Below are 17,823 nucleotides of genomic sequence, written 5' to 3' on the forward strand. Positions count from 1 at the left end.
TCGGCCTCTTTCAATTCTATATCATCGGCCGCCCGTTTGTAGTTCAGTGACATTTTGCAACTTAACTGGCTACATGGTTATAACATCAACTTCGTCAAAAGAGGCCAATAAATCATATAGACAAGATCCGCTTGAAAAACTTCATATTTCCAAAAATAGCCCGACGTTCCTATTGTACTTTTAAATGAACACCGCTTTAAATTATTAGTAAAAATATATTGTCAGTTTATCAACTAATCTGAAATCCATCGTAGTGTCCACGTTTTTATTTTGCCGATATTTGCTGCAAGCATCGGCGTAGCCAGAATGAAATTTAGGGATGGGAGGGGGCTCGACCGTATTATGCTGGCATTTCAGGGTACTATTTTATATATATATAAGGAAAATTTTAAAGTTACCTGGCTACGCTCATGGCTGCAAGGTCACTCGCACAAAATCAGTTGTAAACTAAAACTATCTATGCTATGGGGTTCTCCACCCTTTACACGAGATTTATATGCAGCGCCCATCTGTGTATCAATATTCGGCGCAGATTTAGCTGCGACTTTTTAAATGTTATGCATTTGACTTCTAAAAGGACAAGGGGCTTATATGGGTAAAATGCTGTCTGCAGACTTTCTCCAAGAAAAAAAACTACCTAGGGTTTAAATTTATCAACGTCAACGACGTCCTAGTAGCCCTTAAAAAGAAAGCTATCGGGTTATCGCCTCCGCTGATGACGTGGAACTTATCGCGAAATGATATGATACGGATATTTAAAATTAAATACAATTTTTTTTATGCTAGCTGTGTGCTTGTTAAAAAAAGGTATCTAATGTGCAGCTTCCCGCTATAGGTGGATTTCTACTTCTACTCTTTGGTGCGAGGCAAACCTAGACAAAAAGCTATACTGGCGACCAATATTGAAGAGCGTTAAAAAAGCATCTATGTATATATTGCCCTGCTGAAAGAGCGCCTTGTAAACAGATAGAAACTCTCCTCAAAGGCACTCTACTGGCTGTATAGTACAAAATTATGCCAGCTTTATACATACATATGTAGGATGTCGTCAGGCTCAGTAGCCCTGGTTTCTGCTTCAACCCGGCATATGAGCAGTCGGCAAACTTTGGAAAATTCGACTTGATGCCTCAAAAAACGAATTTGTGAGTACACAGGATGTACCGTCTTTATATACACCCTTCTAAGTTGTGAATTGGACAGTGACAGCCTCTCGAACAGAGGTCCAGTGGGCATTTATCTCGATGGATCGAAAGTGAATGAAAGTGAATGCCAGAGTTGGAGGAGGTGCATTTTATCGGAAACACTCCTGTTTAGCACATCGAAAGGGGTGGAAATACAGGAGGCAGTAGACTGTAAAAGCATCAGTGTGACACAGATTAGGAGGGTAAATATCTACTTTGACAGCCAAGCGTGAAACGGGGCTCTAAGTACATTCAAAGCCTGATTGAAACTGGTCGAGGAATAACTCAGCCAGGTAAACTGAACTCTCTCTCACGATCGCTTCGAATTATTTCCTAATTAAACTGCTTTTTGTCACAGGTCACAGCGATGTGAAGGAGCTCCTGTCACAACCTGTGAACAGCTGGGCTGTTGCTTGGTCCTGTGAATACAGAAATGCAATATTTCAAAGTACATTTCGCCTGGATAAGAGGACTTCTCCTAAGGTTGAGGCCACGCAATGAGCGGCAAAGCGGCTGAGCGGCTGACCAGCGCCACACAAAAAAGCCGCTCAGTCGCTCAGAGTATGGCCACTTCAACAGTATTTCATATGTTTGAATTAAGCCACTCAGTCGCTCAGCCGCTCGCCACTTTGCCGCTCATTGCGTGGCCTCGGCCTAAGACCATTTTGATTGAATCGAAAAAAATGTTTTTTTTTTTAAACTGTCGACCGATTAAAGCAGGCACTACGTTGGTGAGGGCGAAAAGTGGCGTTTAACAACAATGTTGCAAGTAGCCAGGTTAATTCAACTCCTCTTGCTTGTTACTACACAGTGTGAGCATGGTTATTGTAAACCATGCATACAAAGTATGAATGTGTGTATGTTCACAATCTCCTACATATTTGCACTTCAAATGCAACTGAACAAATTATTCGAAAGCCTCCAATGTCAATGCAATAATGAAGACAAACAGCCACCAAAGTGGCGGGCGGCACAGCGTAGCCGCCATTGAGTGAGAGTGAATGACTGAGTGATGACATCCAAGCGGTGCAGCAACAGCAACAAAGTCCCAGCCATAGCCGCAGCCACCAACCATCATGCTTGCATACATAAACACATATGTACATACATACATATGTATTTACCTGTTGGATACAAATCTCCTGCTGTGCGTGGCGCTGATGTGACATGAATACGTTTACTTATTTGATGGACTGTCAATGTGGCAGACTGTATTGCTGCAGTGACAAAATACAATGTTTATATTTAGTTGTTGTGTAGTGGATAGTTGGTTTTTTTTCTTCTTTTTATGTTTTGTTTTTTTATTTTGCTGTGGTTTTGAATTTATTGGTGAAGAAGTTATTTATACCGTGTGCATATTGCAAAAGGAAGAAGAAAGATTTTACATAGCAGTCAAAGAATATGGTTAAAATATAAATTATGGTAATGAGAAAAAATGCTTGAAAGAATACTTAAGTGGTATAAAAAATAATATGTTTTTACCACAGATTAAAAAACTTAGTATCAAAGAGAAATAATGAAATCAGAAATTTTATATTTTTGAGGAAGGGTTTTCCCCAGTAATTAGATATGAACTAAAGAAAGTTGTATTTAACAAAAAAATATTCGTGTGCATGTGTATGATAACATTTGCCGCAACAATTAGCATTCACTCTACTTGTGGCGACTTTCTTAACTGATATGTATAACATAAATTAAAAATAGGGCTCCTTCTGGAAGTGAATAATCGTACGTGATCATTTCCCTTTCAATAAGGTGGGGATTACTCTAATACAAATTATGGCTAATTTTAAAAGAAATATGCTGGGACGTTTGAGGTACGCTGGTATCAGGGGGTGTGAAGTGAGGGCCTACTAGCTACATAGAAGCCGAAATTTACATGTTAGTGTCTTCTAATGCCACATAATAATATGCCACCATTTGCTTTGTTTATGAGATACATACAATATTGAATTCTCTCAGTCTAAGTTATATCTTCTAGAGTCTTTATCGAAGGTGAAGAGCCCTATATTGATTTTTTCTTTACGGACTGTGTTACGGTATTGAAAGGTTCCGAGAGGTAGGCCTTATCACTTCCTATTTTAGAGGTGATGAGCCGATATACTCCAATAGTAATCTTAGTCGTGCCAGTCTTGATATATGCCTTTCCTGGGAGCTCTGCGATACAAAATGTATTTCAGGGCATGGTCAATGTGTACGACAAATATTACAATCGCCCGTTTCAGTATGAAAAACACTCTATCTTTCGTAGATAGTCATTATAGTATGTAACAATATAATTTTAATTAGTTATCAAAAACAAAGTATTAAATTTTATTAAACATTATTTTGAGAATTTGGCAACTCTCAAGTGAAATATTTTCGAAATAATTCGGCGTAGTATTATACCTCAATGTACGTAATATTTCAACTGATTAATTAAGTTTAATATGACTTTTAAAGCAGGTAGCGACCCAGTAAAATTTTTTTGTAGAATCATTTCTTTATATTCTTTCGTTTCACACTCTTATTGTAGCGTTTCATTTAACCTCTCATTAAATTGAACTAGAACTTTTAAACTGATGGCAGCCCTATTCAGCAATATTTTATAAATAAAACCTACTTTAATCTCTCTCTCTTTAAAAGTATTTTAGAAATAAAGCATACTTAAACCTCTCTCGTTGGATACCCATTTGAAAATATGAGTAGTTTATTTTGAATGTGACACCACTCACTCCGTAACGACAAAGCCTTTTACCTTTGGTTGATGAAGTTGAACGAATAACCGATGCGTTCAGATACAAGTACTTGGTCCTTTAAGCACAAGAGGTGTGAAGTGACTTATGCCACTTTTAAAGTAAGCGGCTCATATGTCATTTAAATTTCAATTATATTGATTGATAATTTCGGAATAAAGCTTACTTATACCTTTTTCGTCTGGATATTAAAATATTTCGTTTGGCTTAATAACTAAACTGGCTGTAAATTTCTAAACAGGTGGCAACCCACTTCAAGAATAGTTTACAAATATATAAAGGCTTCTTAAACTGATCTCGGGTATCAACCATATAAGTTTTTTAACTCCTTGATTAAATTGATTTTAATTTATGAACACACACATGAACACAGGTGGCTACCCTTCTCAAAGCTATTTTTAAAATACGTTGTTTTTGAACTTAAATATTTCGCTTAACACCTACATTGTTGTAATATTTTATTTAACCTCTTATTTAAATGATTTTAACCTTTGGTAAAGTTGGCAAATATCTTCAAAAATATCCAATATGTTAATTAAAATCAAAACTTATCTGTGTGCCAAATTAAAAAAAAATATACACACTCACACACTCACTCACTCACAAACTTTCACATTTATAATATTAGTAAGATTAGTAGGATAATTGTCAGCAGCATGAAACAGCAAAAAGTACTAATATTTTCGCTGACATCATAATTGCAACCACATGTGCCAAATACACACATAAGGACGTTATTGTCTGCGTGTGCGCCAAATAATAAATTCTGTTCTTTTTGAAGGTAAACATACAAATGTAAGCAAAATTGCTGCATCAAAAAGAAAATTTTGAAAAAAATCTATCTATCTATTCATGCTAAATTGAGTGCCTCGTATTAAAAAAAAAAATCTGGCATTATGTGCAGCATTTTTTTAATAAAGACTTACGCAAACGCATATGTAAGACTTTACTATGCTCGTAAGCCATATCCTACACCTATTCCCTTCTATTATATTTGGAAAGCTTGTAATACGCTGGAAAAAAATATATATGCGGCAAAGTCTTGCAAAGACCACCGAGAGGAGTTTCAGTCTGTGCGCGCCCATATTAAAACTATAGAAAGCTTTAAAAAGCTTATTCCACGGGGTATGTTCTGATAATGACTGGCCTATTGTTATAGTTTTGAAAAAGGGTACTTGGTTATGGTTGAATGTTGTACAGTTTCCAAAAATAATTTTCTAAAGAAATAAGCCTTACTTGTTTAAGTTAAGAGGCTACTTTTAATCATGAATGGTATAAAAAGTCAAATCTAAAGTTTCATATGCGTAAAGACCCGGTCTAATGTACATACATATATCTAAAAAATTATATATGTAGGTATCTCGCTGCACCACCCTTTGCTACATTTGTTTTTAATTTTATTTTAGCGTCACACAACAGTCGTCCACTAGCCGGATAATTTCTGTGTTTACTGTAATGTTAAAATTATAACGCATAAGTCACGAAATCGCTTAAGGCGGCGGCTATGGCTGGCAGGAAAGACAAAAGCAAAAAAATGCAAGCTACGAGCATATACGTACTTATGTATATATGAATGCATTTACAAAAATATTGTGCTTGCCTTGTATTTATTTAGTTGGGGCGGCAATTACTGTTGCAGGACGCTGACAGTGGCTTTGCCACTGCATGTGAAAATCTTTCAACACGAAATATTTTTTGTTTTTTGTTTCTTCACTTGCTACAGCTGTGTTGGCTACTGCTGCTGTTTTCAATTTTTATTTAATTTTTTTTTTTTTGTTTTGAAATTTTCTTGTATGCAATTTTTGCAAAAACTTTTTTACATTTTTTTAATTACATTTTTTTTTCTTGGTGTCAGCCATGTTCGAACAAGCATGCACCTAACTACATATACAAGAATCCATATATGCACATACAAATGTATGTATGTATTACATATGCCGTGTTTGAGGCATGTATTTTACCATATGTAAGACTAATTTTATACGCGCTGCCATAACAACAAAATGGTTTATTAAGAAGGGAAATGAGGCGTTTGCCATGCAGAAATTAAAAACAGCTACAGCACAAACAACAGCAACCATCATTTCAGTGCATAAAATGTGCAATTTGCCGCATATATGTACGTGGGCTACATGCCTATATAGATATGTGTTTGTGTGGAAAAGAGATCGCAAAATTGCTTCTGGCGATGTGCAATGCAGGGTGGAGAACAGTACAGTATTAAATGCAAGAGGCATTCCAAATAGAGAAGAAGAAAAAAAAAACGAAAAAGAAACAAATGTAAAACAAAAAACTACAAATCGCTAGCGGAGGCGGAGGGGCTACTGCGAAGCATCAGCCGTGGCATGATGGCGTGCTAAAGTTAATTAACCGACAATTTTCTGCTTTTTCTTCAAGCTTATGCGTTGCTTCAGCGCATTCTTGATACTAACTATGCTCTTATTCATTTTGTTTTTCTTCAACTTGAATGCTATCTTTTGCACTGCGCTTGTTTTTTTTTTAATTTTTGTTTTGGTCTGCCCCCCGAAAATTGTGCAAAACATATGTGAGTTATTTGAAAATTTTCAATGCATAAGTGGCATTAATAGCAGCGCGAATGTTCACTATTGATTAAGTTACCATGAATGGAGGAAAAATAAAAAGTGTAGAAAATTCAAATTGAACTAATTTGAGTAGAACAAATAGCGTTGCACGGTGGCCCAAAACTGGCATTTACTGTTCATACTTCACTGGAGCCTTCACTCTTCACTCAATCTAGCTATTTTCTTGTAAATGACAGCTGATCAAATTTGCAAAAGACTGATTGAGGCTGATTTTTTAATTTTCATTTCTTTGTGTTAAATTTTTTAGTGCAAGTGCAGCAACTTTGAAGAAATTCGATTCTCCTGTTCCAATTAATAGATTTTACATAAAAAGGACCAGTTGAAAACAATTGTACGGCTCCTCCGAAACAAAAAATAAAAACTAAAAAATTGTATGTTAAAAAAAATAAAATCTAATTATAGTTCTTAGAAAAATTTTGGGTTTTAACTTAACAATCTATAAAACTGCTTACTCGAAATTTTTCTAAAAACTCAAAACCTAAAATTTTTAATTTTCATTCCAAGTTTTTCTCGTGTTTTTTTCGTTTTGGGGGAACCCTACAATTGTTTTCAACTAGGTTTTATTTCATAACATTTATTAAGTGCATTTATTAATTGGAACAGGAGAATCAATTTTCTTCAAAAATCGGGCTTAACTGCTCTCAAACCGGATGAAAAATTAAGGTTCCAGTGAATTATGCACATTAAATTCCAGCGTTTAACCACTGTGCGTCGTCAGTATGCTACCCTAGCAGCTAAAAAATTAAGTTTTTTTTTATTAAATTAAATAAGTAAGTAATTGTATCAACATTTTGTATCAAAGTATACTGCCTTGACCTCTGCTTAGACATATGCTGTTTAGAAATTCGAACAATAAATAACACAGCAGGCATGCAACACTCACTACCCTTCACCACAATTGTTAATCCCCATGCTGACTGATCTTTTGCTCTCCTATGCCTCAATTGTCTTAGTGCTGTTGCTTATTTTTGCCTTTGTCGCATTCATTTGTCGTTCAACTCCAAATGTCTAATAATAATGAAATATTTGTGGAAATTCTTCAAAGAACAAAATTTTCTTTTTGTTCAGATGCACGCATTATACAATATGTATATTTTTATATATATGTATGTATATGAATATTTGTATGACCACGATTTCTTTCACTCGCTACGCCACATAATTCAAACATATGAGAAGAATTTGATCTTTTTCAAAACATACATATAATTTGAATATTTCTTTATTTAAGTAGATCTGCTGAGAAAGGGTATTAAATTACTAATTTACATACATACATACATTGTAGATGGTGTGTGAGTGGAAGGCGCACCTTTACTGTATGCACATATTTATAGATTAGAGACAGAATTATCTGCGTATATAGAAATACAGGAAAAAAGTTTGAACGCTAATAGCATTGGAAAATAACTCTTCAAGTAGCCAAGAACAGGTCGTAGGCCTGGGCGAGTGTTGTATGAAGCAAATCTTGCAATATTTCTAATGCCGTAGAATTCTTTCAACTTATGTATGCGCTCGTATAAATACAAATCCCTCATGCATAGTTTCTTGCACTAAAGAATTTCTTCCCGTAAATTTCAAAGAAGTTTGAAATTTTAGTAAGAGGACGATAGTTTCGGGTGCAGAAGTCCGAGCGTGTGGGGGCACGTTTTGATCGTCATTCACCATGCAACACATGACTTCCGATGTTTACGCCTAATATCCCTTGATGAGCAACCGCACAAATGCTTTGAAGTGAGCTAATGTGAGGGGGAAACCCCCGAGAAAATGGTTGTGCGCTGAGTTTGGGGCTGCGGTGGGTGTCAGGACACTCTGAGTACTGTCATTCAAGCCGCGGAATGAGTTTCTCTGCATAATCTACATCAAAGCGAGATTTTTCCACATCGTTAATTTGCGCCCATGCCTCCATGGAGTGTGTGGAACGCCCCTACGAGCACTGCCAAAGTCCCATCTTCTTGACTATGACAAGGTACGTAAGCCAATTTCCAGGTTGAAATTCAATGAAGCTACTGGAGCTGCATCGAGTCTACGAGATGGATCGACGAGAAGTTGATATGTAGAATACGGTAGAATGAGCGCATGCTTGACGGTTGGAATTGTGCGCTCTGCACGTTTCACAAGAAAGCCAACCCCAGCACTGATCGCGCTTTAAACAGAGTTGATAAAAATTTTCTTTTACCTCTTTGTAAGATTTAGAAACTATTTCTCATAATTTAATGACAGTTATCATCCGCTTCTGGGTTTGGAAAGAATTTGAACGCCTAACTTGAAATAATTCCACTTTCTATAATGTTTCGGCAACATGTTGCAGACTTACTGCAGATATTAAATGTCCAGCGTGAGTATATTTCATTTAAAAACCGGTAATTCATAACATTTGTACATATGTATGTTTTTATATGTACATATATGTCTGTAGGTACCATCAACCAATGTATTTTTAACGGTGAGCTTGTCCATGAGCATGAAATCACCAAACACAAACTATAATGGAGTCCCTTTTTCAAAGGCCAATAGGCACTTGGAGCACTTTGTTGCGCATGCTGAAAAAGGCGTTTAAAAGAAAAAATTTCGAATTCGACAAGAATTTACTTTGAGTGAGACAGGGAATGGAAAGCAAAAAAAAAAAAACTAAATTAAACAAACAAAAAAACCGTAATCTCAACTCAGTCAAAAAGTCAGCTCTTGTGAATGCCTTAGAGCAGCAAAGCAATGGAGTGTATATACCAGCAACAATCAGCCAGCCAACTAGCTACTCATTTAAACTTTGTCTGTTGTTGCAGCAGCCATCCAGCGAGCGATGAGCCAGCGAACCTATAATAATGATAAGCTGGTTTTTAATCAGAAAATTTATTGTATATCTACACGTATCGCTTTGCGCGTCGCGAATGCAAGTTGATGATGGGTTATGGTTGGTCATAATTATAGGTCCTGTCAAATGCTAAATGAAAAGATACACAGGCATATCAAGTCAAGAAAGCACACGCACACCTTATTTGTTGGAGATGTTTCACATGGCGTACATACATATATGTGAATTTGTGTGTGTATCAGTGAAATATATGATTGTCGTTGCATGCGCTAAGCTCAGCTGTTACCTTTGAGTTCTTAAATTTATTTTTCGTTGAGAAGGAAGGGTGTATACATATGTAAGTTAACTCGTTTTTTTGTTAAAAAAAAAAAGTTAAACGCTGCCGATTAGTTCAGCCATTTAGCGTATCGCATGATAATGTTTTATTGGTGTTATTTGATACAGAATGTCTTATATGCTTTTTGTTGCTCAAATTCCGTAATTATTGCAGGAGTATTTATAGTAATTGCGGATTTTTACTACAAACTACAATCTAATCTTTTTATTGTAAGTTGGATATGCTTGTACATACATATGTAGATACATATGTGTATTTTTTGTCTTTGCTTACACAGTTCGTAACCTACTGGTCAAGTTCAAAAGTTCAAATCGATTAATTTTTTTTTTTAATCGTTTCCCTTTTATAATCGTATCACCTACTTAAAAATTCCGAAAATATATGTATGTAAATATTGAATAAAGTACTTTTCTGCTAAATTTTTTTATTACTTACCACTTGCACTTGTGCCGAAATTGTCTGAAATTGAATAAGAAAGGAATGTGATTAAAATATTTATACATGTATGTATGTATTATACTTTTTTAATTTCAGACGATCTAAAGCCGCTTCGAAATATTCAATACATACAATTTAAAAGAAGGATATTGCCGCTAACTACTAAGGAATGCGCACTAAAAAATGTCAACGTAGTTTTTTATTTCCTACTTTCGTATTAAGTCTCCGATATAAAAATAGCAAATCTTTGGGTTTAATGTCAGATGCAGCCAAAATATTTTTTCGAAAAATCATTGTGAATGTTATTCAATAAAATACGAACTGGAGTCATATACAAATTTCTATAGCCGTTAAAGTGCCTAGCTAAATCTTGAGTCGGTTTTTGTAGAAATTTAACGGCAATCTAAACATTGATCGAAAGCTCAGGTCTGGTAAAACATGGGGTCAGGATACCTACACAGAGTGAAACTTGTCAAGGCACTACTTAAACAGGGTGTATCATAACTTTACATAAAAAAATCCAAGTTTAAATTTTCGTGCAACATTAAAAGCAAATCAGTAAACTTTCGTAAAAATTTCGAGCTTTTTAATTTCGTACAAATATTTTGTAGCCCATTAAACTTAATTTTAACAAAGTGATAGGTTGAAGTAGCTGGGACTAGCTGTTGATTTTTGAAATTTATTTTTTTTGTTCACGATGCCACTCATTTTCTTCCGTAATAAGTATATTAAAGGAGGATTTTATGGAGAAAATGAGCAACATCTTCAACAAAAAATTGCTAAAAATTAACGACTAGCCACCTCAGACTTGCACAACTAAAATTTTGTGGGCTAAAAAACTGCATGCTCCTAATTTTTCTAATAAATTTTTAAATAAGTTTGCTTATTTTGTTTTTGAATATAGCAGAAACATTGAACCTTGGTTTTATACGACTTTTGAAGAATACTTTTATATAAAAATAATTAAAATTAAAAAACAATAAAATACATAAATAGTTAATTATTGTTAATATGTGAGTGTCGTTTAGTTATGATAAGCACTATTCGTATATGTACAATTATTTTATGACAGCCAACATGTCCAAAGTTATATTTGCATTTTAAAAACGAAAGTAAAAAGAATTTAGAAAGCGATACATTTATTGAGAGAGGATAAATTATTAACTAACATAAAGACATAATAATCAGCTGATGATTTTAGTTCAGTAGATAAATAGTTCAGATCTCGACACTTAACCAACTCCTGTCTATCGTGACGCGGCGCAAAAAAAAAAACAAAAGTCACGTACGTCATGCGAACTGCGCCCTTCGTGTGGATGAGCGGGGGGAGGGCTGCAATTGGGATTAATAATGCTTTTGGCGGGCTCCAAACCAAAAATGGTAAAACGACGAGGTGAGAGCAAATACATATGTACATACATGCACTAGGGTGGTAAAAAAAAGTTGAAAAAAATAATGCCCGTTATTTTGTATGAGCCCCGCATTGCCTCTTTTGGAGTTTTGGTGGACCTATAAAAAATACGTAATCTTAAAAAATTGGTAAATAGGCAAAATGGTATTGTTAATGAAAGTGTCCTAAAGAGGAAAAGGGGTTTCCAATCGAAATCGCTTTCAATTAGAATCAATTTATTTTACTCTTATATATAAAGCTCCAGAAATATTAAATAGAAAGTGTATTTCTTCGGTTTTTATGATGTCGTTGAGCCTTGAGAAAATTCGATACTTAGGAAGACTTAGAAAGACAGAATTTTCATTACGATTTTAAGCTTCAAGGAATTTCTGAAAATTTGAATGAAATAAAAGTTCATATCCTTTAAACAATGAGTATTTCTGTCATCATAAATATGATTCTGAGACCAATTAACCAGACTAATTTGGACTCATATTGGCGTGCCCTTCTAAGAAGGGAAATATGCTCATTTCTGACTCTTTTTTGAGCTCATATAGACGGTGACAACTCAGAATTCTGAGGCTTTTCTGACTCAAAAATGAGTCCAAATCATTCGACATTAATCTCATGTATGTCATTTCATCGATATAACTTTCTTTATATACACGTACGTATGTAGATCAAAATAGGGGCCACACACACACTCATTTTAGTTATGTCAAACAAATTAACCAATCTTTCAATTTATTCGCCTCTATGGTGTCATCAAAAATCACTAGCATATTAAAGACCGCAATATTTCACTCTTAAACTAAACAAAAGCGAACTTATTTACTTATGTACATATTTTGATTTTTTTTTTTTTTACTTTTTGAATAATAACCATGCAACAACTTAAGTCTTAAAACAACAACGCTAAGCCAACCAAAGCTGTGATTTGTTTCTGAATGTCGGTGTATTTTGGGGTTTGAATTAATACTTTTTTCAAATGCTACAGTAATTTAGTGATGTATGCGTGCGACCACATACATTTTAATAATATTTTGTCTGTACGGTATTATTAGCGAATAAAAATGAAATATATGCTTTGCCATCAATCAAATGATGTATGCCGAATGGGTTGCCTGTATGTATGTATGTAGATGCGCCGAGTGCATGAGGCACTGAGGTGGGACGGTGAATGACTGCTCAAATGAATAAATGAATGAATGAAAATCAGACTTACTAAGATGGAATGTGTGTCCATATAGAGGAGTGCTCTTGAATGAACGAGCATGTGTCGAACAACGGCTGGATTGAAGTATATAAGTCAGAGCCCATTAAAAACTGAAAAGTTGCGGCGCAAAGGCGCGAAACGTTAAGAATGTGAAGGCAAAACGAAAAAACTTAACACTAAAGCCAAAACTAACATTTCAGAATTAATAAAAAAAAAACTGCTGAGTAGCACATAAATCATGGTGGCAAACTGTAAGCGGGTTTAAATTTCTTGATGTACCAATGAAATGAAATAAGTAAATTAAAGGTTTTTGTTAATAAAAAGCTTAGGGCGTTAAAAAGGTTCATCAAAGCACTATCGAAGTTTTTTATTATTATTTTTTATGTGAGACAAGCGTTTGAAGGCGTGTTAGACGCACATTTTTCTGTGGCATATTGCGATTCGTCATAAGCAAATCAATAAAAGGTGCATACATTTTAAGTGTCTGCCATTTCGACATTTCGACTGTTAGAAGAATATTTAAGTTTAAAAGGCATACGGGATGGCACAAAATTTCAAATTTTTATTTGATGTGTTGCCAATTTCTAAGAATTTTTGGTGATGGCCTCAACGTCTATACGATGGGAAAGTCTATAAAATTTTTTCTTTTTTTCTAAACAAATAGGTCACACAGTCAATCTGTAACAAATAACCAATACAAAGTTTTTTAAACACGGAAGCCTAGCAAAGTTTAGCGGCAGTAAGCTCTTAATTTCAAGAAACTTGATCAGTGTTTTTGGACAGCGCAGTTGAGGAATCTCAGCATTACCTAAAGACCACATTGTAGTAACTATTCGGAACCATATCATCATATTTTCCTTAGCTGTTATGCCGCTTTTGCGAGGCTAAGATATACATAAGAACAATGTGTCTCACTTCTTGGGTACAGCGTTGGAAATAAGTTACTTCAAACTTTGCTTGCTCCAAGACAGACAATCGAGTGCAGTCACACCTCACGGTGGAGGGACCCTGTAGAGCTTAGTGAACCCTTAAACCAAGTACAGTGGCTCCAGTAAAGTTCATAACTTTCTGCCAACCCACTCAAGGTGCCCAGGACGAACGGTGACGCTTGAGTTCGAAAAGGATATAGTCGAAAAACTGTAACTGGATTGCCAGATGTCACACTTTAACCTATTGCACCCTATCGCTTGAGTTAGTTTGCAGTAAATACGCAGCGATTCTCGTGGAGAGGCACGAAAGCGATAGAGAAACGAAATGGAAAGCAATATCGAGTGATAATTTTTTACAAAAATATCGATAAAGCTTCATACCGATAAATAAATCGGTAACTGTGTATATTTATAAACTTAGTTAACAATTTCCTGATATACATACATCAAAATTGACATCTATTTAATACATCGAAAATGACACTCATAATGAAATCGATAACGACATCGATAAAACTATTTTCATTGATATTGATATAGAAAATTTGTAAGAATATAATAAAAATCTAATCGAAGAAACGAGGAATTGAATGGCACTCTAGGGAAAACTCACCTACTAAAAATTTGTTTGTTTTTATCGGATAGAACAATGACGAGCAAAACAATTAATTCGCGTCAAAATAATGTACTTTGTAGTGCGAAAGAATTTTATTTCAGCTCTATGGAATATAAAAAATAATTCACAAAGAAGCTCTGAAGTAAGAAATTGTTGTCAAAAGTTTTGGTGGGAAAAGTTTGAGAAAAATTCGATTGCGATAACAATTTCGATAAATATCTGCTTAAACAGAAACATGTAGTAAGAATATTACGAATAATACATCGAAAAATCACATCTAGAACTCTATTCGCCACACTGAAAACAAAATCCATTCAGAGGGAAGCTCGAAAGCAAGCAATTGGCATTAAATCAAAAAATTCAATGCCCGGACTTCATTCTCCTTGGCCAAGGTCGAACAAGGTTTGATAACAGCACAAAGGAGCGCCTTCTTGCTTTAAAATTTTATCAATAAGTTTTTTCTCTACTTTTGCTGTACGTTGTTATCGTGCTCGATGAATGCTTATTCCCTTCAATAGTGTCACCAAAACACCTCAAAGTGTATATCTCCCTCGGTGTACGCCAAAGCTTGTCACATAAATTCAGCTTTAAGCAATAAAAATATTTTTTTTATAAGCAAAATCCTACAAGTACAAAATGAATGTCTGTATGTGTGTATTCTTTGCTTTTTTCTGCACGGCCATGCGTTTCCTTTAAATATTGTACTGAAATGCGCGGAAATCACATTGATCGTGTTGTGTTGATCATCACTCCAAAGCCATAACCATTTGTCCCTGGTGAGCGATCAGCGGCATCGTTGCAGAGTTGCTTTGGCCATCGTTTCAGCCAGGCAAAACTCATCAGCAAGCGCACAACTAACCATAATAATTTTGCGCTTCATTGAAATGTGATCCGCCACAGGCAAGTTGGGAGAGGTAAAAAAAAAATCAATATTGAAAATAAAATCAAATTAAACAAAGTAAAAATCAAATGAAATAAATGTAGTATATGTAGCTGCAGCGCTGAGGAAAAAGTTGACTGCAAATACCTGCAGCACACCTTAAAATCACTGGGGGATATCATCAGCAGTACACAGTGCAATGCGGAGTCTGTGCGCAAGAAATTAAGCTGAAGGTTTTGTTGATTTGTACGCTGTTGGCTGATCGCGGAATGATCTTCGAAATTAATACATACAAAAAAAATATCGCTTTTATTTATTTCTGACTTTTTTCTGTTTACGGATTTTAAGACTGTCATATGCGTCTATAGGCATGTGTATGTATGCGTGCAACATTGCAGTTTCGCTTTGTTTTTTTGTTTTTTTTTTTTTGTTTTTCATAAGCTTCCTTCATTCATTTGCGCGCTTGTCGCTTGCCTCTGCCCCCTCTCTCATTCATTCGTGATTGGTGTCGCTTTTACTTGTAAATGCATTGTGTAGATTTGTTGTGCGCGCGCTGTAGCTGCTGTTCGAACATGCATTGATACACGTTGTTGCGACAAGAGTTCGCCGCATTGAACCTTTAGTTGTGCCATACTTTAAGGCTTCATTTCATCGTGGACTCGTTCACGTCCTAGCCCAGTGCGTTTGTGCCAAATGCAGTCAATTCAGTTGACACTTGGCTGACCGAAGAGTTCATAAATAATCGTCTTAAGCGACCACAGCAGTGACGGCAGCCATCGATCGATAGCGCCCTACTCGCAAGATTGCACACACACATACAGTTACTAGTTACTTTGCTCTGCACTTACAAGTTTAAGCGCTCATTCGCACCTTCTTGAGCGCGCGCATGCCTTTATTTTTAGCGCGAAGAAATACCGAGTCAAAGGAAATTTTGCGTTATTTGGTGACAGAAATCTTTAAAATTGCAGCGCGTCTCCTTGAGCGGGATCGGAGGTGCAAGCGGTTAACTCCGCAATCATGGCACTGCCATCGCATATTGCCACGCCAGGTACAACCGACTAGCGCGCCACAATAGCGACAATTTCAATGCTTCTCGCTTACCGCGCCGCGCCGCTTTCACCCGTTCGCGCGTTCTCCCGTTTACCATCGCATCGCATTGGGATTTGCCACGGCCGTGCAGCATTTTAAACAGTTTCGAGGATTTTGATTTCGCTGTTTATCAACAAAATGTAAACAATGTTCTTAAGCATTCCACTAACGTTCTTTCCAAGTTGTCAGAGCGTGCGAGACGCAATCACTGCTTTAGCGTCGCCGCGCTGTCGCTGTCGCTGTCATCTTGTGCGCTTTGCACTTTTCACTGAAGTTCTATCCATTTGCAGAGGCTAAGTTGCGCGCATCATTTGCGCGTATTCTTCAAATAAGTCTATCCAGTTTTTTCTGCCTTTTCCATCACATATTTACTTAGGTTCTTTTGTTTTGCTTTTGTGCTTTTACTCTTGCGATACACTTCGTCGCATTTAAATGACCGACCGAAAAGTCAGTGCCGTCAGTTGATCCCATTTTAATATTCTAGATACTCAAATGAAATACGTGTCTGGCAGTACGACAAACGTTTATTGTTTTGTTAATTGATTATAAAAACATTTATACGTACACAAACTGCTGCCGCCGCACGGCTGATTGTTATTTTGTTTGTCCCACCGCTGACTGTGACTGCTGTTGCTACCGCCACTGCAGCGCGCTCGTTGCATGCCTCAAATTTAAAATGCGCGCTGCATCGGCGCAATTCGCTTTGGCAAAAATTGGTATGCAAAATTGGTTTGACGACAACTGCCGTCGCGACGAGCGCGCCCGCCTCTGGAGTGGTGGTGAAATTTGTTAATACTTATTATTTTATTTTTATTTTTTATTTTGCCATCTCACTGCAAACTATTTGTTTTGGTAAGCCACAAACGCTGCTGCTTAAGCGTCGATCAAATCGAGTTGAGCGATGATTGTGACTATGTATGTATTGAAGCACATTTGCTCGAGTATGTCAATTTCAGTAGCAGATATGTTTTCGCTTTGCTTTTTTTTAACGATTTTTTATTTTATTAAATATATTTATTTGGTTGCTCTGTGGGAAGGTCATTACAGCCGCGCGACAGCCTTGAAAATGGGTTGGGCCAACGCGTCTACATTAACGGACAACATAAAAATGCGTGAGAAAGTTTTTTGCCCAGTAAAAATTTTGGCTTAATTGAATTTTTTTTTCTGAAAATTTTTATTGTTTTGTATTTTTATTTGGGTTTTATTTTTACATATTCGCAGTTAAAGATTAATTGCTTGCGTACAGCACAAGTTATCAATTCGTTTGACAGCTTGGTTAAGAAAGCGAATACAAAGAGCGTCCTAGTTTTTAAAGCAATTTAGTTTGGCATTTATTTGTACTACTCCTCTAAGTGCTAAAAGCTTTCATCCTAAAATTCAGGCTCTGCCTAGGCATATCGGCATAAATATTGTAATCAGTTTCCACATAAGCTATAACGAGTTGAGGGGTCAGTCTGCCTATAGACGAAAGCGCTGTTTTATTATTCCATAGATCATCGGTTCGAACCTTCCAAAACGTGTGAAGTACAAGCTGGGTCACAATATTCCCAATTGGTTTAAATGGCCTAGGTCACGATTAGCTCGAAAAGCGACTACT

At 36.0% G+C, this 17,823-nt stretch overlaps 1 protein-coding gene across 6 annotated transcripts in view; it reads right to left on the reverse strand.

The window, feature by feature from the left end:
* The window catches only part of LOC118737979 (homeobox protein homothorax), a 615,436-nt gene that overhangs the window by 93,208 nt on the left and 504,405 nt on the right, over nucleotides 1-17,823 (reverse strand). For all 6 annotated transcript variants that reach the window (XM_036468825.1, XM_036468823.1, XM_036468822.1 and 3 more), the window contains one exon: nucleotides 10,104-10,127. In XM_036468825.1, coding sequence (XP_036324718.1) covers nucleotides 10,104-10,127 — 24 coding nt within the window. The remainder of the gene's footprint in view (nucleotides 1-10,103; nucleotides 10,128-17,823) is intronic.

This window comes from Rhagoletis pomonella, unplaced genomic scaffold, assembly GCF_013731165.1.
Source record: "Rhagoletis pomonella isolate Grant_MI unplaced genomic scaffold, Rhpom_1.0 Rhpom_scaffold_00004, whole genome shotgun sequence".
Taxonomy (NCBI): domain Eukaryota; kingdom Metazoa; phylum Arthropoda; class Insecta; order Diptera; family Tephritidae; genus Rhagoletis; species Rhagoletis pomonella.